The following is a 25557-nucleotide window of genomic DNA, read 5'->3' on the forward strand; positions in this document are numbered from 1 at the left end:
AAACCATATATTTCAGAACAGAGATGTGCTGTTCCAAATTGAAAATACAGAGTTTCAAGACAAAAACAAACTAGTCTCTGGCTCATCTCTACCATTCAAGTGGGCTCTCAGGTTTGGTTTCATGCAGTCTCCTCTCTCTTTTCCTGAATGGAATCCACTGTTGTATGGACCTAATGAAATATAAATTCTCTTCCTCCCCACCAGGGATCAATTGTAACAGACCACTCATGCCCTCATGGAAAGCTGAACACCAGAAGACAAACTGGGGCAAAGAACAAGACGGCACGAAGGCCCTTTCTCCCAAATTCTGAGGCTATGAAAGCCATGGTTGTTCAAAACAGTTGAAATTAAAAAGGGGTTAAAACCAACAGCAGCATCAGCAGAGGACGGACGGATGGATGGGTGGATGGATGGATGGATGGATGGATGGATAAACCAAATAACCTTCCCATCTCAGCCAGCCATGAACACTCTAAAGTTGCAATCCTCTCCACATTTATCTGAGAGTTTAAGCCCCATCAAACCCATTGGGACTTGCTTCTGAACCAACATGCATAGGATCTGGCCTTGGCCAAATTAGCAATTGGTACATTACATAACACTTCCGCACTGAAATCAAGAGGATTGCAGAATTGGCAGCTCTCTCGTTGCGCCATGAACTCTCTTGCTCTGAAGTCGAGTGCCTACCTCACAGTGCTTATGCAGGAATGATGGAAACAGGGGACTGGGAAGGGGAAACCCTGCCACCTGCCCGGATCCATAAAACTAGAGGGCTAAAACTCTAAATAAATAAATAAAAGAGGGTGGGCAAAAATGCATTTTTCTTTCCATGAAGGTCAAAAAGCTATACAAAAGAAGAGCATGGGCAGGGCTTTGTGCCACACTAGGTTTTTTTTTAATTTACATTATTTTAAAAATCCAAGCAGTGGGATTCAGAGCCTGTGCCACTTCACAGCAGGGGAAAGTTTGTTTGTTTGTTTACACTTGAAAAGCACATCAGAGTGTTGCGCTGAGCCTTTCTTCTTGTTGTGTAAGTCTACTGCCTGCAAGGAGTCTGGGGTTAGAGGCAGAGAGCATTCGAGAATGCAATTCCCCCACCTGCAGACTGAAGTGGTAAAGTCCACGGCTCTAACATTCCAGTCTGTCCCTTTTGTTTTGTGCAGACCAGCACCTGGGCTCTTGAGATGTACCTTTTTACGGCTTTTGAGAGAGAAAGAATATTTAAAGGGAAGTACCAAAGCAATACCATAAAGAAGGCTGATCGCTGAAGAATTGATGCTTTTGAATTATGGTGCTGGAGGAGACTCTTGAGAGTCCCATGGACTGCAAGAAGATCAAACCTCTCCATTCTGAAGGAAATAAGCCCTGAGTGCTCACTGGAAGGACAGATCATGAAGCTGAGGCTCCAATACTTTGGCCACCTCATGAGAAGAGAAGACTCCCTGGAAAAGACCCTGATGTTGGGAAAGATGGAAGGCACAAGGAGAAGGAGACGACAGAGGGCGAGATGGTTGGATAGTGTTCGCGAAGCTACCAGCATAAGTTTGACCAAACTGCGGGAGGCAGTGGAAGACAGAAGTGCCTGGCGTGCTCTGGTCCATGGGGTCATGAAGAGTCGGACACGACTAAACAACAACACCAAAGCAATGCATGGGAACTCAAGAAACAAAAGTATGGCAACTCATATTAATGCATGAAGCTGCCTTATACAGAGTCAGACCATTGGTCATGTATTGTCTACATCTGGGTTTCCCAAACTTGGGTCTCCAGCTGTTTTTGGACTACAACGCCCATCATCCCCAGCTAGCAGGACCAGTGGTCAGAAATGATGGGAATCATAGTCCCAAAACAACTGGAAACCAAAGTTTCCAGTGGCTCTCAAGGGGTTTAGGCACTCTTTTCTCAGTCCTACCTGGGAGATGTCAGGGGTCAAAACTGAGACCTTTTGCATGCAAAGCAGATGTTCTGCCACTGGACCTGCCCACCCAACCCCACTTGTTCGATTTCTCAGTTAAATGAATCTGCTAAGCAACAAAATTGAGGAGTGGTTTCACCCATCCATGAAGGTCACAGGATGGATCTGGATACTCCTGTGCTTCAGCGGCTGAATAGGCATGCAATCACAGCTGGTAGTGTGTCAGAAAAGCAAATGCCAGCTCCTCTAAACAATGAGACTTCTGAAGGAAGAGGATGGTTGCAAGGCTGCCTGAGACAAGAGGCGCTGCCTAGCTATCTGTCGCTATTCTAGCAGCCAAGGTCAGATGCTTCCAGTTGAGCAATTGGCTATGGCTGGCAACGCATAAACACCATGCTTCCAATCGCTGACGGCCATCAGCCTCACACACTGTGAAATTATGGACTTGTTCAGGGCTATCCTCCACCTCTAGAGCTTATGGAAATAGTACCCTCCGTAAAAATTGAGTGTATGACAAACCAGCAAATGTAACTATGAAAATCAGGGATCAAGAAGAGGCCATCTATAAGGGGGTCTGGAAACCTTTCATAGAATATTTGAAGAGTTGTTGCAAACACGTAGAAAGGCAAGTAGGATTTGAATGAAAAACAGCAGTAAATACTATGTTCTAGGGAATATACGGAAAGGATAGGACACAGAATAATCAAAATCTGCAATAACATGAGAAATTATGGGGAAACCATGGAGGGGTGGAGGGGAAGTCAAGTGGTAAATGAATATTAATGGGAAAGTATGAATTTTGTATTAAATTTGTAAATGTTTGAAATTTATAAATTAAAAAGAGATAGTACCCTCCGATCCGGAGGAAATCCTTTTGATTTTTCCTATTATTATTATCATTATTATTACAAATGAAATGTGTGAAATAAAACTCATCCACAGCTATGAAAACGAAGGAAAGTAAAAGACACCAGGTGTTCTCAAAGTATGCTGAACCTTCAAAACGGCTTTCATGTATTGAAATGACTAGGGCCCTCTTGTCACATGTAAGCTAGGGAGGCCAGCCCAATCCACTGCCAGGGAGTTTGGAACTGTGTGCTCCAAAACACACACACACACACTTCTGCAAGTGGAATGGCTCAAATTCATATTACTTCCACGTCAAAAATCGCCTGAATTTTTAACCATTTCTGACTACTTGTGGCGTTTGTTATATTCTCCTTTCAAAAGGCACAATTTGCATGAATGCATATTGTCTGTCTTTCTCTCCCCACCCCCAATACATTTGTTAGCATTTTTATCCACCTGTGCTGCTCCAGTATGCAGCACTATGTTGTTTATATCATGTGAGTGTCTGAGAGCGTGAGACAGGAAGTCTCAATACTGTTGGAAGTTTTAGTTTCACTTCTGTGTGCGATGCTGTTCTGTACTGCGGCTGAGAGAGCACAGACATGCTGATGGATTCTTTGTATATAGACTGTAAAATAAAGTAGTTTAGAGCTACTGATTGACTCTTTCTTGGATTTCATATCCCGCTTTATCACTACCCAAATGAGTCTCAAAGCGGCTAACATTCTCCTTTCCCTTCCTCCCCCACAACAAACACTCTGTGAGGTGAGACTGAGAGACTTCAAAGAAGCGTGACTAGCCCAAGGTCACCCAGCAGCTGCATGTGGAGGAGCGGGGAAGCGAACCCGGTTCACCAGATTACGAGTCCACTGCTCTTAACCACTACACCACACTGGCTCTTCTGCTATGAGATGCCAGAAGACGAGCGTGCTCCTCTCAGGAGGGAGGGGTCGCTTATCACCGGTCTCTCTGGACTGAGGAAGATTTACAGCCAGAGAGTGACAATCAGAGAAACGCCCCGGTGTCTTGGGAAGGTGGTGGCCTTCCCAGGCATTTCCCCCAACAATATTGTCTTGATAACTCTGCACTGTATTTGATGCTCACGGTTTGTAAACCCAATAAACTGAAACTGGGATATTCACATACTTCATTTTGCATATTTGAATTGGATGCTGTAAAATAATAATAATAATAACGCACCTGGAACGCTAACCCCCTTTTTAAAAATGGCTGGTTCCAACTTTGTAGGAGGGGAGGGCAATGGGTATGAAAGGAAAGGGTGGCAGAATGCCATGGGGACAATAGGTTTTTACTAGCTTTGGAGGGGGAGAGACAAACCTCTGGCCCCATATCTACTTTCTAAGCGAGTTACCCTGCAGAGTTTTAGCTTTCCCTCTCTATGCCCACCGGCAGAATCTTTGTAAACAGACAAAGATGTCTTCTACCAACTGTGTCTCTACAGGCTCATCCAGCCCAGTATTGGCAATTCTAAGCGGCGACATCTCGCCCAGGCCTTGGGGCAGAGGTCTTCCGCAGCCCTGGTACCCAAGAGCCTTTGATGCAACTGAAGGTGCACAGGTTCAAAGCCAGGACCTCCTGTTTGCAAGGGGTGCGCTCAGCCATCACGGAGCTAGGACTCCTGGTGCAGCACTGTGGCTGCTTTTCTCTCATCCAAACTGCCCCTTCTGAAGCTGCAGTAGAATGCAGGGCGAAAACAAAGAAGAAGAAGACGAAGAAGAAGAGAGAAAAGGGCGAAACTTGCGCCCTGCCTGTTTGTGGCTCCGGTGCTTCCCAGGCCAAGACTCATGCAAAGGGGAGCATAGGGGTAGGGGGAAGAAGGCGAGGTTGAGCCTTAGCGAATGAGCAAACACAACACGGAGAACTTGGCACCCTGCAGCGCATACTCATGTGCCAAGTGGCAGCGAAATCTGAAAAAAAACCTTTTGCGTCACCTATTTCGCCGCTGGCCTTGTAGGTGCTTTAAAACACAGAGAGAGAGAGGAAGAGAGAGCACTGGAGAGCAGAACTCCTAAGGCACGGAGCAGAAAAAGCAGGGCGAACGGCAAGCAGCAGGCGAGAGAAGTTGCTCCCTCCATCAGGGCTGGCGGGAGGGGAGGGGAGGGAGGGAGGAAGGATGGATGGAGCCAGCGGGAATTGCCGTCTCATTGTAGGTAGCCCAGGTTCTCCATCTCATTCTTGTAGCGCTGCTCCGACACTTTGCTCTTGTGCTGCTTGCTCTCCAGGTGCTGCCGGAACTCGGCCTCCTCACTGGCGCCGACGTTGCACATGGAGCAGTAGAACTGGCCGCTGGGGGTGACGCACATGGCGAGGTCGCGCGGGATCCGCTGGCGGGAGCGAGGGTTGAAATAAGGGCCTGCAGGAAGAGGGGAGGGAGCGGAAGGGAAAGGTCATTCATGTCCTGCCAGAGAGAGGTCTTAGGGCCCAGTTCACACTAGCCAAAAACCTTAGAAGAAGAAGAAGAATAGTTTGGATTTGATATCCCGCTTTATCACTACCCGAAGGAGTCTCAAAGCGGCTAACATTCTCCTTTCCCTTCCTCCCCCACAACAAACACTCTGTGAGGTGAGTGGGGCTGAGAGACTTCAGAGAAGTGTGACTAGCCCAAGGTCACCCAACAGCTGCATGTGGAGGAGCGGGGAAGCGAACCCAGTTCACCAGATTACGAGTCTACCGCTCTTAACCACTACACCACACTGGCTCTTAGAAAAGGCCAGGCACCGGATCAGGTAAAAGGCCTATCTGCATGGTGCAGCACCCTGTCCTCACCATATGTTGTTGAAGCTGATTTATTAACCTTCCTCAGTTGATCTCAAGGCAATTCACAACAGAAAAGTACAATACAAGAAACACAAAATCATAGAATCATAGACTTGGAAGGGACCCCAAGGGTCATGGAGAGCAATTCTTACATTGAGCTTGGTCTATTCATTTTGCCGTTTGTCTTATGTGTAGTGGGTTTTATGCATGTTTCACATCTGTCTGTGGTCAACTAGTAGGCATGGACATAGATCAGGCATGTCCCGTGAGCAAGAAGACACTGTTTCAGCCTCCTTGCCCTGCAAGAAGCCTCTATGCAGGTAGGAAAAATCTTCTGAGATACATTATGGCCTTTTGCAATCTATGCGGCAGCTAGACAGGTGACTGGGAGTGGCCGACGAGACCATATAACACCGGTCCTGAAAGACCTACATTGGATCCCAGTACGTTTCCAAGCACAATTCAAAGTGGTGGTGCTCACCTTTAAAGCCCTAAAATGGCCTCGGCCCAGTATACCTGAAGGAGATTCTCCACCCCCATCATTCAGCCCGGACATTGAGGTCCAGCAACGAGGGCCTTCTGGTGGTTCCCTGACTGCGAGAAATAAGGTTAGAGGGAACCAGGCAGAGGGCCTTCTTCGTAGTGGTGCTCGCCCTGTGGAACGCCCTTCCATCGGATGTCAAGGAAATAAACAACTATCTGACTTTTAGAAGACATCTGAAGGCAGCCCTGTTTAGAGAGGTTTTTAATGTTTGATGTTTTATCGTGTTTTTAATATTCTGTTGGGAGCTGCCCAGGGTGGCTGGGGAAACCCAGTCAGATGGGCAGGGTATAAATATATTATTATTATTATTATTATTATTATTATTATTATTATTATTATTATCTAATAGAATCACAGAACTGTTGAGACAGAAGGAATCTCAACTAAAGCATCCATGACAGACGTCCATCCAACCTGTTCTGACTTTAATTCTGCATTGGGTTGTATCCCATGTTAGTCCTACCAAAAGCAGACCCACTGAAAATAAAGGATATGAATAATTGAGGTCCATTCATTTCAGGGGCTCTATTCTTAGGGACATCACAGGGATGGTCCTAAAAGGTAGCCTGGAAATCTCAAATAAATACATGCAATTAAACCAAGATCACTCCAATGAGCCTAAAGCTTTCAAAACGTATTTCAGTTACGTCTTGATCAAGCTAAAGCACCTCTTGACCCACTCAAAACAAGTAAACAAACTGTCTGTCTCCTGGACTGTTTATTAAAAATTCTGCTCCGGAAATGCTGGAGGTGAAAAGGATTCCCACAGCAGATGGCCTTGGAGGGTGGTTAAGCAGCTCTGTCTTTCTGGATGACGGCAGAACGGAGAGGATCCAGGAGTCAAACGACCTGGCCTGGCGCCAAGGAAACTGAGCAGAAAATTGCCCCCGCTAAGAGCGGCATCAGAGAAGGGCAGATGGCAAATTAAGTTCTGGAGTGAGAAACCAAGGCAGGCAGGCAGGCAGGGGTCATGGGGAGAGAAAATCAGACAAATAAGTCTTTAATGCTCATTTTCTGCAGCACTGACCGCCCAGGTTCTTAAACTTTGGGAATCTCAGGACAAAGCCTTCGCAAAGCCAAAAGGTACAAGAATTTTTTTATTTTTTATTTTTAAGAAATTACGAAAAGAAATACAAGACTCCAGCCTCTGCTACCTTCCCTGTGGAAGAACATTTGTTCTCTTTAGTGTTTCTCATGCGTTCCTGCCCCAATTTTTCCCTGGCTCCCCACCACCAAACCAACTCTCCCCCTCTACCTCTTCCAATCTACCTCACAATGCCTGGGCAGCATTCATAGAATCATAGAATCATAGAGTTGGAAGAGACCACAAGGGCCATCGAGTCCAACCCCCTGCCAAGCAGGAAACACCATCAGAGCACTCCTGACATATGGTTGTCAAGCCTCTGCTTAAAGACCTCCAAAGGAGGAGACTCCACCACACTCCTTGGCAGCAAATTCCACTGTCGAACAGCTCTTACTGTCAGGAAGTTCTTCCTATTGTTTAGGTGGAATCTTCTTTCTTGTAGTTTGGATCCATTGCTCCGTGTCCGCTTCTCTGGAGCAGCAGAAAACAACCTTTCTCCCTCCTCTATGTGACATCCTTTTATATATTTGAACATGGCTATCATATCACCCCTTAACCTCCTCTTCTCCAGGCTAAACATGCCCAGCTCCCTTAGCCATTCCTCATAAGGCATCATTTCCAGGCCTTTGACCATTTTGGTTGCCCTCCTCTGGACACGTTCCAGTTTGTCAGTGTCCTTCTTGAATTGTGGTGCCCAGAACTGGACACAGTACTCCAGGTGAGTATCAACATTGGGATCAGGGATAGTATTGGACTACACCTCTGCAGGGTGCAAGTCGCTTGTGAAGGAGCAAAAATCAGCACCGTGTGGGACAGGATCCTCCTGTGTGTGTATATGCATACGTGTGTACCTGAAAACCTGCACACACCATCGTTTGCAAGGATCTGAAAACCCTTCAAATAATAACTTATCCCCATGTCATGTTGGCTGTCGGTTTACCACTTGCTTTTATTTTCAGAGGGCTAGCTGAGTGAGATCATGAACCAAGATCGTGGCCACTGGTCCCATCAGCTCCTGGCAAATAGAAGGGGAAGAAATGGAGGCAGTGAGAGATTTTACTTTCTTGGGCTCCATGATCACTGCAGATGGTGACAGCAGTCATGAAATTAAAAGACCCCTGCTTCTTGGGAGGAAAGCAATGACAAACCTAGACAGCATTTTAAAAAGCAGAGACATCACCTTGCCAACCAAGGTCCGTATAGTAAAAGCTATGGTTTTCCCAGTAGTGATGTATGGAAGTGAGAGCTGGACCATAAAGAAGGCTGATCGCCGAAGAATTGATGCTTTTGAATTATGGTGCTGGAGGAGACTCTTGAGAGTCCCATGGACTGCAATAAGATCAAGCGTCTCCATTCTGAAGCAAATCAGCCCTGAGTGCTCACTGGAAGGACAGATACTGAAGCTGAGGCTCCAATACTTTGGCCACCTCATGAGAAGAGAAGACTCCCTGGAAAAGACCCTGATGTTGGGAAAGATGGAGGGCACAAGGAGAAGGGGACGACAGAGGACGAGATGGTTGGATAGTGTTCTCGAAGCTACCAGCATGAGTTTGACCAAACTGCGGGAGGCAGTGGAAGACAGGAGTGCCTGGCGTGCTCTGGTCCATGGGGTCACAAAGAGTCGGACATGACTAAACGACTAAACAACAAAGCTGAGTGAGTCATCTCTTCACTGCAGCCAAAACAATATACAACTGAGCCAGGGTGGACTAGGACCTGGGAAACCAGGGTTCAAATCCCCAATTGGCCACAAATTCCTCTGGGTGACCTTCAAATCAGTCACTCCCTCAGCTTAACCTACCTCGCAGGGTTGTTGTTAGGATTAAATGGGGAGGAGGAACCAGAAACACCACCTTGAGCTCCTTGGAGGGAAAGACGGACTAGAAATTAAGAAAGTAAACAAATAAACTTGATTGTGGCATAAACGTTAACCGTTTATGCATCTAGGGAACCAGGCAGAGGGCCTTCTTGGCAGTGGCAACCTCCCTGGAACACTCTTCCAACCGATGTCAAGGAGATAAAGAAGTACACGACTTCTAGAAGACATCTGGAGGCAGCTCTGTATCGGGAATTTTTAAATGTTTGGTGTTTGATCATGTTTCTGTATATGCTGGAAGCTGCCCAGAGTGGCTGGAGCGACCCAGTCAGATGGGCGGGGTACAATTAATTATTATTATTATTATTATTATTATTATTATTATTATTATTAGACTGTAACCCACCAAAGTTTATGTTGTAATGAATGTCAGCCTTTAAAGTGTCATCACAACAACAACAACTTAGCCTGACTCCTCCCTGAATTGCTTTGGGGTGCAGCACAGGATAAATTGCTGTGATCTGAGGGCCACAGGGCAGGTGGGGGGGTCCCTGCCCAGCCCTATTATATTAGTAAACCTCCCTCTTGCTATGTCCCAGGCTACAGCTTCAGCTATGGATGTAGAACTGGTAATTGGCTGCAATGATTCTGGAATCACAAGGTCTCTCGTCCCTAACCTGGCTCTGCTACCACGCAAAAGGAGGTCTCTAGCTTCAGCTAGAAATAACATACACTGAATAGGATGCAAATTGTCAGTGTTTGAAAAAGAAAAGGTTCTGACCTCCTTTGACTCCTTCACCTGGTCCTCAGACCCTAGTTGACACAAAAGAGTCCTTGAGAAAGAGTATCTTTGCAGAGTATTGCTGCTTTTATTCTTAAAAGTCTTCTTATCCCACCATGACCGATAGCTTTATACATATTAAGGCAACCAGCTTTCAGCCTTCTGACCAACCCAACCCACGCCACAAACAGACCATCAATGACCACCCTATATACAAGCATATATGAAGGAACAGGTTACTAAAATCTGACTGTGCAGTCACCCGAACCAGAGCCCCAAAATTCCCAAATTCTTTCTTCAGGATCATTAGCTAAAATCCATTAGCTTGAGTTGTATAACACAAACCCAGCTGCATAAACAGATCCTTCTCCTTTATCAACCCATGAAGGCTTAATGGATGGCCTTGTCAGTTCCAAGTGGAGGCAGGATGGTCTTATCTTATGTAGGTGAAAGGTTTCATGAGTCATGCTGACTCAGTTTCTTTTTGTATTAAAGAAACAGCGGTTATTTTTTAACCGCGACAGCAAATATGAGAAGTACCTGTGTTACTCTGGACGGCATAGACGTTTCGTCTGCTCTGCATCATCTTGTATTCGTTCCCTACTTTCCGCATCTTCCTTTTGCCCACTACTTCTGATGACTCCCTGGTGTTGTGAAGACATGAAGAAGGAGGAGGAGAAGAAGGAGCAGGGGTGTGGGAAGACAACAAGGAGATATATTTTACAGGTGTCACCAGACAAGGTTAGCAAAAGCCATTCCAATCACAACCCCTCACTCTCAAAGAAGTTCAGTAATACCTACGAGAATGCGTTGTTTTGAGCCTCAGCCAGGCGCAACCTCTTCGCGTGATTCTTCCCTTGGTAGTGAGCCTGGGCCACAGCCGGCGAACTGAACGAAGCGTCACACAATTTGCAGTAGTCATTTTCTGTGGCCAGGATCACCCGCCCTCCTGGTTTTGAAGAAGCCCCCTGGTCAGAAAGGGGGGGAAAGGCATTAAGGCACATCAACGTGGCTTGTTCTTCAAAACGGATGTTCTTGTACTTATTCATTCGGTTGGTGGACATTCTCAGGGACTGGCTGCATGAAGAGGAGTGGTGGGAGGCACCAGCCGGGGAACCCCCAGAGGAGGAAGGCTCAGTGTCAGGGGATTGGTGGTGGGACACTTAGGAGAGGAGAAGATTGGAGGTGGGAGGAGGTGCCGGACACAGGAGGGGCAACAGGCTTAAGTGGGCAGAAGGAGTCGGTGACAGGGAGCAGTTCAGACTCCAAGGCTGAAGCAGAGGAGGAGGGTCAACAGACTGCTGAAGAATCCAGGGAGTCTCCATCTCCTGCTGCAACATGCTCCCCTCCCACCAGTCTCCCAAAACACGCAGAATAATGAGGAGAGCTGAACAGAGGCCAGAGGTGCACAGACGTAGTTTGAGGCTGCTTAGGAAACATCTGGGAGAGGAGGAGCCATAAGTACCTTCATTCCTGACAATTGCTCCATAAAGACCTACTGGGAAGTGTTGCTGAGCTATATGCTGTTTTGTCAGATAAAGAGTTAACTTCACTGATAACAGAGCCCTGTGTCTTTCGTACTGACCTGTGTCTGACTCCAGGTCTGACAGGCAGACAGTACGGGGCCTTTTCAGTGGTGGCTCCACAACTGTGGAAATTGATTCCATGCAATGTCGGCCAAGCCCCATTCCAAAGTCTATTTAAACAGGCCTTAACAACCTGCCCCATAGCACAAGCCCCATCCCTCAGTACTTTTCAGTGAACCTCAACGACCTTTTTGCTTTGGCATAATGGCCAATTAAGACCCGGGCTACAGAAACGGTACTGTTGTCAATTTTTAAATATTACAGTTATGCTAGGTTGCAGTCATTGTACAGTCTCTACTGGCTTCTAACAGTGTTTAGAAGGAAATGTAAATTTAAGTGGTTATAATATTGTTTTTTACTGCTTGTGTGTTGGTTGATCGTTGGTGAACAACTCTGGTTGGCAATTTCTTTTGCCCTACACTTTTCTGCATTCACCCATAAGCATAAATGGTGCCCATAACCATGAATGGCTCCCATTTACTTCTATGTGATGGGAGAAAACAGTTGCAATCAGAGTGATCAACGGCTTTACAGCAGGATCTAATAAAAAATTTTACATAAGAAATTGTCTCCCCCCAGTGGCTGACCTCATCAGCTACTGTAATCTTTACTCCCACCAAAAATGTTTTCCTTTCCTTTGGAGCACTGGCTACGGTTAGCTAGGACTTTGGGAATGCAGGCTGTGACAACGTCACAATGTTCAGGGAGTGATTCTACATGTTTCTGGAGGCAAGGGGGGGGCCTTGATAGTGGGATGTCATTTTTTTGCAGCATCCCATATCACACGTCGCTGCCATGTTTGCACGCTACACCAAACCATAGTTTAGCACTACATAGGTGAGTCCGGATGAGTTTCAGGCACCCATGTCTCCAGCTAGAAAATTTACCAGAATTTCACCTTGAAAGAATACTGGCTTTTCATTCCATTAGAGCCAGGGATCATGGTTTAAAACAAGGGGAAAACAGGTGCAAAATCTCTCCCCCTCGCACCATGGTCCTCATGAACTCCTCCATTTAAATTACATTGTCCTGGGAGGGCACCTTCCACGGATGCCAGTGGAATCTTCTCTATGGCCTCGGTCCAGTATACCTGAAGAAGCGTCTCCACCCCCATCGTTCTGCCCGGACACTGAGGTCCAGGTCTGAGGGCTTTCTGGCGGTTCCTTCACTGCGAGAAGCCAAGTTACAGGGAACCAAGCAGAGGACCTTCTCGGTAGTGGCACCCGCCCTGTGGAACGCCCTCCCACCAGATGTCAAAGGGAAAAACAACTACCAGACTTTTAGAAGACATCTGAAGGCAGCCCTGTTTAGGGAAGCTTTTAATGTTTAATAAAAAGGTAAAGGGACCCCTGACCATTAGGTCCAGCCATGACCGACTCTGGGGTTGCAGTGCTCATCTCACTTTATTGGCCGAGGGAGCTGGCATACAGCTTCCGGGTCATGTGGCCAGCATGACTAAGCCGCTTCTGGCGAACCAGAGCAGCGCACGGAAACGCCGTTTACCTTCCCGCCGGAGCGGTACCTATTTATCTACTTGCACTTTGAGGTGCTTTCGAACTGCTAGGTTGGCAGGAGCAGGGCCCAAGCAATGGGAGCTCACCCCGTCGCGGGGATTCGAACCACCGACCTTCTGATCGGCAAGTCCTAGGATCTGTGGTTTTGTGCAGGAGACATGTGGGGGGAAGGAGAAAGGAAAGCCCCCTTTTGGTAGCAGGAGTCCTTGGTGCTGGCTTCTGCTAGCTGAACGGCACACCTTTAATATATTATCTAGCTGTCAATATTTATGCATGGGAGTCTGTGGGACACAGCAAGGAGAGAGTTCCCCCCATAATCACCCTGTTCCCAGGGTTTTCTTTGGAAGAGTAATTTGCTAGCATTTGAAGAACCCTGGGATATGAAACAAAATGTGCAGACACCGTTCACATTTTTGCATGTGAAATTAGCCTCTAGCCTCCCTTTTCAGAGTTTGATTTTGCTCCCCGCACTGGCAGATTTTGCTCTCTGCCCCCCCCCCCCCATTACACCCATGTAATCCCACCCTGCTTTTTTGTAGGAGAACCAAAGCAGCTTTCAACAGAGCAGAGCAATAAGTACCTTTTTAAAAATACATCATAAGGACACAAGAAGAGCCCCATCTGGTTCAACATTCTGTTTTCACAGTGGGCAATGTGATACCCCTGGGGGAAACCGCTAGCAGGTCCTGAGGGCAACAGCATTCTTCCTTCCTGTGGCTTCCAGCAAGCGGTATTCAGAGGCATGGCTGCTTTCAACTGTGTGGAATGAGACACATGCATGCACAAAAGCACATGGCAAGTGTACGTCCTTGTCTCATAGACACTGGCCAGGGAGTGCATCCCCATCAAGCTCAGTGGAACATAATTCAATGCCTCCCTTTCCATGGAGGCGCAGATTGCAGCTATAACAAAGGCGGCATTTCTTCATCTCCGCCAAGCTAAGCATTTGGCTCCTTACCTCTCTTGCCCTGACCTAGCCGCTGTGATCCACGCGACTGTCACCTCCAGGCTTGATTATTGTAACTCACTCTACGTGGGGCTGCCCTTGAAACTGACCCAGAAACTCCAGCGGGTGCAGAATGCCGCGGTGAGACACCTTACGGGGTCCTCGCCGCGGGAGCGCATTCATCGGGTGCTATACCAGCTGCACTGGCTCCCGGTGGAGTACAGGATCAGGTTGAAGATGCTGGTTTTAACCTTTAAAGCTCTATACGGCCTAGGACCCTAGGACCTACAGGACCGCCTCTCCTGGTATGTCCCAGGACCTTACAGTCTGCAAATAACAACATCCTGAAGATTCCAGGCCCCAGGAAGATTAAACTGGCCTCAACCAGAGCCAGGGCCTTTTTGGTCGTGGCCCCGGCCTGGTGGAAGGCTCTCTCACGAGAGACTAGGGCCCTGCGAGATTTGACATCCTTCCGCAGGGCCTGCAAAAGGGAGCTGTTCCACCAGGCCTTTGGCCAGGGTTCAGTCTGACTCATTTTCTCTTTGTATAAGAACAAGCTCAAAGGAAGTTTCCCAGCCCGCCCACAGGTCCTTATAATATCAGTGGAAACAGTTGGTCCTGGCGAGTATTAACCGCTTTCAATTTTAACCTGACAATTGTCATTTGTCGTTTTAATTTTAATTTATTTGAATTAATTTTGGGGTGCATTTTAATCGATTGATTGCTTGTTTTTATGCATATTGTATTATTTATATGATGTTAGCTACTCTAAGCCCGGCTCTGGCTGTGGAAGGTGGGGTACAAATAAAAATGTATTATTATTACTATTATTCCGCATCGATATGCTGTGGAACGCACACTGCAAAGCAAAACCTCCATACAACTAACTCACCTGTAGCGGAAGGGAAACCACCGGTTGGGTGGCTGGCTCAAGAGAACTGCTCATCCTGGCAGGAGCTGGACAGCTGTTGGCAGCATAGTAATTCCGAAGTTTCTTACTATGGTTTTTACCCTGGAAAGAGAGCCTGCATTAACAGCTTTCATGGGCAGCCATATAGCTGTGTGACAAGAAAATGCGGCTGCAGGTGGGGTTTACTGTGAAGGTCGATGCAATCCTCAACTGTCAATATTAATCAAAAGAGAGAGGAAAGGTTCTTTATCTTCATCCGCACAATGTGGCTGTCATCAGCGTTTTAGGACTCTTTCACTTAATAGGCAATCCTATTTTGTTTGTTTATTATAGTCCACCTTTACTCCACGGAGCTCTAGGTGTTGTGAACCACCCTGTAGGGCTGGGAAATATATCGCTATATGGTCCAAAACCGGTTTCAAGTCCATATCGTGATATCAGTTCCATAGTTTGCGACTTGGCAATATATTGCGAATCATGATGTGGGTGGGTGTGCTATACAAAAATCACAACACAGGGGAAACCGTGAATCCAGCCAATGAATCTACATAGCTCCATCCTTATTTCAGACATTGTGATCTATCAATACAGTGGTACCTCGGGTTAAGTACTTAATTCATTCCAGAGGTCCGTACTTAACCTGAAACTGTTCTTAACCTGAAGCACCACTTTAGCTAACAGGGCCTCCTGCTGCTGCCGCGTCACCAGAGCACAATTTCTGTTCTCATCCTGAAGCAAAGTTCTTAAACTGAAGCACTATTTCTGGGTTAGCGGAGTCTGTAACCTGAAGCGTATGTAACCCAAGGTACCATTGTATATTGTGATGTTTAGCTGGTGATATATCACAAAGTTGAAAACCAGGTATTGCCCAGCGCTACTTCCCTGAGATCTATGGATGAAGGGTAATATACATATTTAATAACTAATAAATAATAACATGGTTCTCTTCCTCCCTGTTTTATCCTCACAACAACCCTGCAGGTAGGTTAGTCTGAGAGACAGTGACTGGCCTAAGGTCACCAAGCACGTTTCAATCAACCCTCTAACTACTAAAGGTAAAGGGACCCCTGACCGTTAGGTCCAGTCGCAGACGACTCTGGGTTGCAGCGCTCATCTCGCTTTATTGGCCGAGGGAGCCGGCGTACAGCTTCCAGGTCATGTGGCCAGCATGACTAAGCCGCTTCTGGCAAACCAGAGCAGCGCACGGAAATGCCGTTTACCTTCCCGCCGGAGCAGTACCTATTTATCTACTTGCACTTTGACATGCTTTCAAACCGCTAGGTGGGCAGGAACAGGGACCGAGCAATGGGAGCTCACCCCGTCGCAGGGATTCGAACCACCAACCTTCTAATCGGCAAGCCCTAGGCTCAGTGGTTTAACCCACAGCGCCACCCACCTCTAACTACTACACCACACTTAATTTACCAGGGACACACGTGTGTGTGTGTGTGTGTGTGTGTGTGTGTGAGAGAGAGAGAGAGAGAGAGAGAGAGAAAGAGAGAGAGAGAGAGAGACTGGTTGAACAAACAGCCTCCCACTGGTCATGTAAAACTGCAGTAGTTTTCAGTCACACAAAAATCTCATCTCATCTTGCACATTTTTTAACACTCAAGATATACCCAACATGTTTCTGTCAAGATGCCTTGCATTGCGCAATAATGCATCTGTACACACAACCTCTTTTAGGATGTTTCCTTTTATGCTGTGCAACTGACTGCGGAGGTCAGCAATACAATGGTACCTCGGGTTAAGATCTTAATTCGTTCTGGCGGTCTGTTCTTAACCTGAAACTGTTCTTAACCTGAGGTACCACTTTAGCTAATGGGGCCTCCCGCTGCTGCTGCGCCGCTGCCGGGCCATTTCTGTTCTCATCCTGAAGTAAAGTTCTTAACCTGAGGTACTATTTCTGGGTTAGCAGAGTCTGTAACCTGAAGTGTCCGTAACCTGAAGCGTCTGTAACCCGAGGTACCACTGTATTACAGTAAACCATCCCCTCCTCCAAGTGTAGAGCAATTCTGCCAGACAGAAAAGATGAATTGCTAAAGAGGCCTAGGGAACATAGCGGCTCATTCTCTTGTGAGAGGCAGAATGCAACACTACTACTACTACTAATTATTATTATTATGTGTAGCATGTCTGTGTGTTCCAAGCACTTCACACAGTAATCCTTACAACATCTTTGTAAGGCGGGCCAGGAATGTTATCCTCGTACTGCAAATCAGGAAGACTCGGGCTCCCCTAAGGCCACTTAGTGAGTTCATGTCAGGTTTGATCTGATTTTGAAGACATTACACTGGGGTCAGGAACTGAATTTTGCCAGTTATCTCCTTGACCATCATGGGCCAAGTTAGACAGGAGGGCGGAGCAACCCACCTGGCCATCACCTGACATCACAGTGTCACCAGGTGAACTTTTCCACATTTCCAAAGTGCTGTGTCTCCACCTCCATCATTCAGCCTGGATACTGAGGTCCAGCTCTGAGGGCCTTCTGGCGGTTCCCGCACTGTGAGAAGCCAAGTTACAGGGAACCAGGCAGAGGGCCTTCTCCGTAGTGGCACCCGCCCTGTGGAACGCCCTCCCAGCAGATGTCAAACAGATAAACTACTATAGGCCTTTTAGAAGACATCTGAAGGCAGCCCTGTATAGGGAAAATTTTGATGTTTGATGTTTTATTATGCCTTTATATTTGTTGGAAGCTGCCCAGAGTGGCTGGGGCAACCCAGTCAGATGGGTGGGGTACAAATAATAAAATTATTATTATTATTATTATTATTATTATTATTATTATTATTATTATTACAGTGGTGCCTCGCAAGACGAAAAGAATCCGTTCTGAGAGTCTCTTCGTCTAGCGGTTTTTTCATCTTGCGAAGCAAGCCCATTGACGGATTAGCGGATTAGCGCTATTAGTGGCTTTTAGCGGCTTTTAGCGGCTTATCGGCTTAGCGGATAAGCGGCTTAGAAAAAGGGGGGGAGGGGAAAAAACCCGCAGGAACTCGCAAGACATTTTCGTCTTGCGAAGCAATCCCATAGGAGATTCGTTTTGCGAAGCACCTCCAAAACGGAAAACTCTTTCGTCTAGCGTGTTTTCCGTCTTGCGAGGCATTCGTCTTGCGGGGCACCACTGTATTATTATTATTATTATTAGTGTGCAGTGCTGGTGTTCACAGCTTCCTCCTCACCTGGTAATGAGCCTGGGCTTGCTGCGCAGAATTCAGCGTGACGTTACAAAGCCTGCAGCACAATGGCTTACAAAGTTCCTCCAACACAGGGTCCAGCTCCACCCCTGTAGCAAGTTCCTCATCTTGTGCGAGTGGCAACGACGGCCCCAGTCCGAGAGGTTTCTGTGGGGATAGTCGCAAGTTGGCTGCAGGCCTGGCGCCCACTGACATAGGAAGCGATGGGAGCTTCTCAGGAGGAGCAGGAGGAAATCCAGCTTGCTGCAAGAGGATCATTTGTCAAGAGAACGTCTGGCATCACTTCCCTTGATGACAGGAGACCAACGTCGACTCTGGATCAGAAACACAGAGAAGTTCCTCTAAGGCAGGAGGATCCAACAGTAGGGTGTAATTTAAGGGGGTGAAATTTAATTTCCTGCCAATTTCTTTAGTGAGGGGTCATAAAGATATGGTTTTGGATGTGAAGAATTCAAATCTGCTATTATCTTTATGATTGGACAACATTTAGCTTGGAAAGACTACGTTTGATGAAGAATCACATAAAGTGCTTTTGGAAAACCAAAAAATTTCAACTTCAGTTTCTGAAAATGTCAGGTAATGCATAATAATAATAATAATAACTAACTTGGGAATCAATACCTGAAGGAGCGTCTCCACCCCCATCGTTCAACCTGGACACTGAGGTCCAGCTCCGAGGGCCTTCTGGCGGTTCCCTCACTGAGAGATGTGAGGTTACAGGGAACCTGGCAGAGGGCCTTTTCAGTAGTGGCACCCGCCCTGTGGAACGCCCTCCCATCAGATGTCAAGGAAATAAACAACTATCTGACTTTTATAAGACATCTGAAAACAGCCCTGTTTGGGGAAGTTTTTAATGTTTATCGTGTTGTTAATATTCTGTTGGGAGCTGCCCAGAGTAGCTGGGGAAACCCAGTCAGATGGGCAAGGTATAAATAATAACAAATTATTATCAATATCATTAAATCATAGAATCATAGAGTTGGAAGGGACCTCGAGGGTCATCTAGTCCAACCCCCTACAATGAAGGAATCTGAGCTAAAGCATCCATGGCAGATGGCCACCCAACCTCTGCTTAAAAACCTCCAAGGAAGGAGAGTCCACAACCTCCCAAGGGAAACCGTTCCACTGTCAAACAGCTCTTATTGTCAGAAAGTTTTTTTCTTAATGTTTAGTCGGAATCTCCTTTCTTGCAACTTGAAGCCATTGGTTCGACTCCTACCCTCCAGAGCAGGAGAAAATAAGCATGATCCCTCCTCCATGTGACAGAACTTAAGATATCTGAAGCTGGCTATCCTATCCCCTCTCAGCCTCCTCTTTTCCAGGTTAAACATAACCAGCTCCTTCAAGCGCTCATCTTACTTACCTCATAGACATCTGAAGGGAGGGCGTTCCACAGAATGGGAGCCACTACAAAGAAGGCCCTCTACCTGGTTCCCTGCAACTTCACTTCTCACAGCGAGGGAACCGCCAGAAGGCCCTTGGAGCTGGACCTCTGTGCCTGGGCTGAACGATGGGGGTGAAGATGTACAGGGCCGAGGCCATATGGGGCTTTAAAGGTCAGCACCAACCTTTGAATTGTTCTGAGAGCCAATGATGCCCTGATCGTCAATGAATTCATCTAATCTTCCCCTAGAACCCTGCCTTTTGTGGGAGCTGGTTCCAAAGTTTAACTATATGCTGGGTGAAGCTCATACCCTCCAACATTTCTCCAATGAAAACAGGGATGTCCTATTCAATAATAATAATAATAATAATAATATTATTATTTATACCCCGGTCATCAGACTGGGTTGCCGCAGCTACTTTGGGTGGCTTCCAACATATATATAAAGTAATGAAACATTAAACATTTAAAAACTTCCCAATACAGGGCTGCCTTCAGATGTCTTCTAAAGGCTATATAGTTTCTTATCTTCTTGGCTCGGGGGTCGAACAACTCCACACCCTCCAACATTTCTCTGATGAAAATAGGGACGTGCTCAGGGAAAGCAGGACATTCCAAGATCAAATGAGAAACCAGGATGGCTTCTGTTTATCCGGGACTGTCCCTGGAAAATAGAAACACTGGGAGGGTCTGCAAGTTTTGTGAACCTATGTGCCATGCACAGCACAAGCTCTGCATGCAAAAGGTCCCAGGTTCAATCCCAAATGTCTCCAGGTAGGCCTGGCAGGGACGCCCTGTCTGAAACCCTGGGGAGCTGCTGCCAGTCAGTGTTGTCAACCTTGAGTTAGATGGGCCAATGATCTGACTCAATATTAGGCAGCTTTCTATGTAAAAGCTATTCGGCCAGTGAAATGCAACCTTTAGCTTTTAACTAGAAATACAAACTATCCTGCAAAGGCGCATCACTATCTACCTGCTTTTTAATATTTTCCTCGCCTCCATGCTAAAGCAGCCGGAAACAAACTGGAATGCCTCACTATTGCCTCGTTCAACTGCCGGAGCAAAGAGGGCACCTCAAATTATCCAGGAGCTCTGACCGGTGACATCATCACTCCTGCTCCGGAAAAAAATAAAGTCTCAGGGCTTTGATCCCCTGCATCCCCCCACTACTACACTGCTGATTAAAACCTGCAATATTAAAAAATGCAAACTAAAACAAAAATATAGATGGGAATCCTGTCTTGTAGACCTCCCCCCAACATGCTTCTGGTGGCTAATAAATCGAGGAAATGCATGAGGGAACATGGGCAAATGATGGAAGCTGTGGAGAATATCCAGAGATGCAAACGTGACTCATTGCTGTGCTTAAAGAAAGCATTCAAGGGTTGGTTTGGCCCACAGATTCGTTGAACAGGTCCTTTATCCTCAGTTGCCCCTTGTGTAAAATATAAAGGATGCAACACCGGGAGGTCATATAACTAAAATGTTATGTGCATTTATTACCCTCATTAAAGCGTGAGATCTGCACTTGAGGTGATAAGTCATTCGCTTAGGGGTTGTTTTTTTAAAAGGCAAATTCCTGAAGGATAAGACTTTGCCTGTTGCTGGCTATGACAGAGATAGTGCATGCTTCTGACTGCCATCGTCATACTCAGCTTGCAAGTACTGTATCTGGCTATCTGAAGGCATATTAGTGGTGCTATAGATCACACACCCAACACCAGGCACACACAGTATCCGATGCGATGCATTGCAAAGAAAACAAACCCACCCCCCTTTGCAAAATGCCCCTAAAGGAGTGTGCAGCGAAGCTGAATGAAGCCACGCACAGCCCTGTCCACACGCAAGTCAACCCCACTTTGTCCAATGGGGCACGTAGGGTCGCAGCTGCTCTTAGACGCCGGTTCCCCGGCTATTCTATTCCAGGCACATCGAGACGAGGACATGACGATGGACCTACCGGCTTCCCGAAGGCTGGTGGTGGAAGGAAAAGAGAGCGATTCACAGGAGGCTCCTGCAAGGATTTTCCCGGAGATGGAGCCGGCCAGGCGCGCGCCGCATCCCCGAGCATGGGATCGTGGAGAGCTTTCGTGGCGCCTCTTTTATAACTTAAAAAAAGCCAGGTCTAAAGGGGCTACGAAGGGAACCGGTGGAGGGGCGAGAAAGCCGGTGGAGTGGGGGGGGGAGAGCAGCATAACCGGACACAGATGGAAACAGCTGCAGGAAGTGACTGCAGAGCAAAGCGGGGAGGGGAGGAGACTTGGGAAAACTGCCCTGTCACGTCTCTCTCTGGGATCATGAGTCTCTCCATGCGCAGGAGAGCAGCTGAGAGGATGCGCTCTGCTCCTCGGTCGCGTCTGTGCCGCCGGTTGCTCTCCCGTTTGGACCTTGCGAACCACCAGCCGCTAAGCAAAGCCCGGGCGGAGCGTGCAAACTTCCCGGCGGCGTCTTAATAGCTGGGCTGCGGGCCGCTCCCGGGGACCTGCTGCCGGCGCTTCTCCCGCTTACTGGGGAGCAAAAGCTAAGGGGGCTTCCGCGGCGGCGGAGCGGTAGATCCCCAAGGGTTGGCCGCGTCGCATCTGCGCGGTCCTAGAGGTATCTCCTGAGAAGGGAGCCCCGCTGACTTCCGAGGCATAGGATGATGACCCAATCCTGTGCATATTTACTCGGGAGCAAACCCGTTGGGAATTTGCTCCCCCCAAATTATGGGCGCGCAGGACTGTAAAGCTGCGCCGGGTAATGCTGTGCGTTTTTACGCAGGAGTTCAGTGGGGCTCGCTCGTTTCTCAGTAAGAGTAGTGGCGTTGAGTTGCTGCTAAGGCTGTACGCCTCACTGCTTCCCTTTGTGTAAGCCCCATTGAATTCAGTGGGGTAACTGAATAGGCGTGCAGGATTGTGTTTATAATAACTCAACAACCTCAGATATGCAGATGACACACCCTTGATGGCAGAAAGTGAGGAGGAATTAAAGAACCTTTTAATGAGGGTGAAAGAGGAGAGTGCAAAATATGGTCTGAAGCTCAACATCAAAAATCCGAAGATCATGGCCACTGGTCCCATCACCTCCTGGCAAATAGAAGGGGAGGAAATGGAGGCAGCGAGAGATTTTACTTTCTTGGGCTCCATGATCACTGCAGATGGTGACAGTAGTCATGAAATTAAAAGGCCCCTGCTTCTTGGGAGAAAAGCAATGACAAACCTAGACAGCATCTTAAAAAGCAGAGACATCACCTTGCCAACAAAGGTCCGTATAGTTAAAGCTATGGTTTTCCCAGTAGTGATATATGGAAGTGAGAGCTGGACCATCAAGAAGGCTGATCGCCGAAGAATTGATGCTTTTGAATTATGGTGCTGGAGGAGACTCTTGAGAGTCCCATGGACTGCAAGAAGATCAAACCTATCCATTCTTAAGGAAAAAAGCCCTGAGTGCTCACTGGAAGGACAGATCGTGAAGCTGAGGCTCCAATACTTTGGCCACCTCATGAGAAGAGAAGACTCCCTGGAAAAAAACCTGATGGTGGGAAAGGGAGGGCACAAGGAGAAGGGGACGACAGAGGACGAGAGTGGTTGCATAGTGTTCTCGAAGCTACCAGCATGAGTTTGACCAAACTGCGGGAGGCAGTGGAAGACAGTAGTTCCTGGCATGCTCTGGTCCATGGGGTCACGAAGAGTCGGACACGACTAAACGACAAAACAACAACATAGGGCTGACTTGAGCTACTTTGATCCCCCAAGTGAAGATTAATAAATCTTTGTTGTCCCTTCTCCAGTATTCAAACTGAAAGGGTGGGGTCCTTTTGTGGTTATGGCTCCCTTAGTTTTTAGAAGGCAACAGGTAATGATTTGGCTAAATTTGGGGGGAGGTCATTAAGGAACCCCTAATCTTCTTTCTCCCCCCCCCCCACAATTAGAGCAATGACCCTCTCCCCAAACTGCACATGGTGCAGTTATAGTCCCTTTTCCATACAACTGTATGGAGAGAAGGACGTAAAATTAGGGTAACAGGGTATTTGCGCAAGTATTTTCCCAATAGCGGGCTGTTTTTGCTGTTCTGTAATAGTGGATGGTCACTGCTGTCCTACTTGTGCAGAGCAAGGGGAAAGGTGGCGCGGTTGTAAAAACTGGGGACACGATTTACCATACAGCTGGCAACCTGTTGTCCCAAGAGCCAGGGTCCCCTTAGAGGCTTCCCAACTAGCCTGGAACCTCGAGAATTGTACTACTGTAGTCAGCTTCCTGTATAACCAATTGGGTTGAGCCAAGCCTTATTCAACTATGGTGGTCAGCCCATCTGAAACGAATGGGTTCTCCAAGGAGGAAAGGCTAAAGCACACAGGACTTTTTTTTTGTTACAAAATGAGAAAACATAATAAAAAGATTTTAGAAGAATGATGTAAAGAGAACAGATGGAGATAAACTCCCTCATTTGAATGCATACCTATGCACAAAATTTCCTTCGAGTACACAATAAAGATTACAGACCACACACTGCCTATTTTATGCTTTGAAAGGCTATGTAAGTCCTCTCAAACACACATATTGTCAGTCTCCTCTAAGGGCTAGAATAATAAAATCATAGACTGTTCCAAGGATTACTGAAAAAATAAAGTGCTCTAGGCACTTGAAACCCATTTACTAAATGCTAAGTATATTTACGCAGCCATTCTTGTCCCTCCTGATGTCCTTGCTCTGCAATTCAGCAACTTAACATAACTCTGAAAGATCATCATAACAGAAATAAAGAGTCCTAACAGTACATCACTAGATGGCAGCAATCAATTAGAACTGGAAAGGCAGGAAGCCTTTCCCAGTAGCAGAGGCAAGATTTATTTCTAGAGGGAGGCAAATGCAAGCAGTGAAGATCACACTATTCTTGAGTTATGTATGAATAACTCCCTAGTTTCTTACTAGTGAGGGTTTGTGAATGAAGTGACCAGATCTGATTGCCCACAGACAAGCTGTTGAAATTAACAGGAAATACATGGCGAATGCTACTGATCATGTGGCAAGTGGTGTCTAGAGTCTTCAAGAAGGCGAACCCAGAAGGAATATCATCATCATCCTCAAATATTCTGTAACAATTAGTGTATAATTATTTTCTATTAGAAATATTAGTTCAAAGTATCAATTAATAAGCTATTAATATATAGTGACATTAAAATATAACAATTCCTCCAAGCAGAAGACCTTTAAAAACCAGGCTAAATGTAAGTATTGTTGTAAGCTTGGAAACGAGGTTCCTAATGGTCCTCATTAGAACACCTTCCAACTCTTAATTCTGGACTCTGCATACACACAATACATTTAATTCACATGGCTTCTCCCCAAAAATCCAGGAAACTAGTTAAGAATGCTGGGGACTGTAGCTGTGTGAGTACAATACACTTCACAGGATTCTTCTGAGGGGAGAGGATGTGCTTTAAATGTATGATGTATATAAGGGTTCTGTGAACAGAACTTTCAGTCTGGTTTACCCTACCTTAGTTCCTCTTAAGACAGTGGTGGCCAAACTTGGCCCTCCAGATGTTTTTGGGACTACAATTCCCATAATCCCTAGCTAACAGAACCAGTGGTCAGGGTTGATGGGAATTGTAGTCCCAAAACATCTGGAGAGCTGAGTTTGGCCACCACTATCTTAAGGCCTCACAAAAGACTTTTGATGGCCCCTTACATGTTTCTCAATGGGAGCTAAGATGCCCCCAAAAAGGCATAGGTGATGGGAGAACTCATCCTTATTATACCTGACCCCACCTGCTCCGTTAGCAAGGTGTAGGAGGCAAGTACATCTGAATAATTGTAGGACTGTACTGTGCATCTGCAGAAAATCAGCTTTTTAGGTTGCAATCCTATGCATTGTTTGTTTTGGAATTTGCCTTCCAAGTAAACGTGCCTAAAACAGAGCTTCACAAGTCCAGAAAACATTTTGCAATTATTATTTTTGTAAACAAATATTCCTATTTTCAGTACAAAACTCTGGCTTTTAGTGTAGCACAACATATGCATATGCTGGAATACCGGTTGGTAGGTCCAGTACCAGTGAATAAGAGTGACCATTCTAGCAACCTAAAAGGATACTATTTTTTAAAATAACAAAATAAGGACCTCTCTGGCCCACAAGCTCCCCTAGTGTTATACATATAGATTTCAGTCCAAATTACATAAAGCCTACCAAGTCTACCAACAATTCCCTCACACCTGCAGTTTTATCTTGTGGTAATCAATGCTTAAGAAACCTCCAATCAGAGTTAACTCTA

General features: G+C 46.6%; 1 protein-coding gene and 1 long non-coding RNA gene across 2 annotated transcripts in view; both read right to left on the minus strand.

Moving 5' to 3' along the window:
• Positions 1-25557, minus strand: part of LOC310707552 — a 345072-nt gene that overhangs the window by 196594 nt on the left and 122921 nt on the right. The gene's annotated exons all lie outside the window — the stretch shown is intronic.
• ZMAT3 (zinc finger matrin-type 3) lies at positions 965-23775 on the minus strand. Its single transcript, XM_083504566.1, has 6 exons — positions 21265-23775; positions 17906-18234; positions 14706-14825; positions 10569-10735; positions 10308-10411; positions 965-5138 (listed from the first exon to the last, which is right to left on the minus strand). Exons 2-6 carry the CDS (start codon positions 18176-18178, stop codon positions 4927-4929), a joined length of 876 nt encoding a protein of 291 aa, XP_083360692.1. The 5' UTR covers positions 18179-18234; positions 21265-23775; the 3' UTR covers positions 965-4926.

Source organism: Podarcis liolepis, assembly GCF_965112155.1.
Source record: "Podarcis liolepis genome assembly, chromosome: 5".
Taxonomy (NCBI): domain Eukaryota; kingdom Metazoa; phylum Chordata; class Lepidosauria; order Squamata; family Lacertidae; genus Podarcis; species Podarcis liolepis.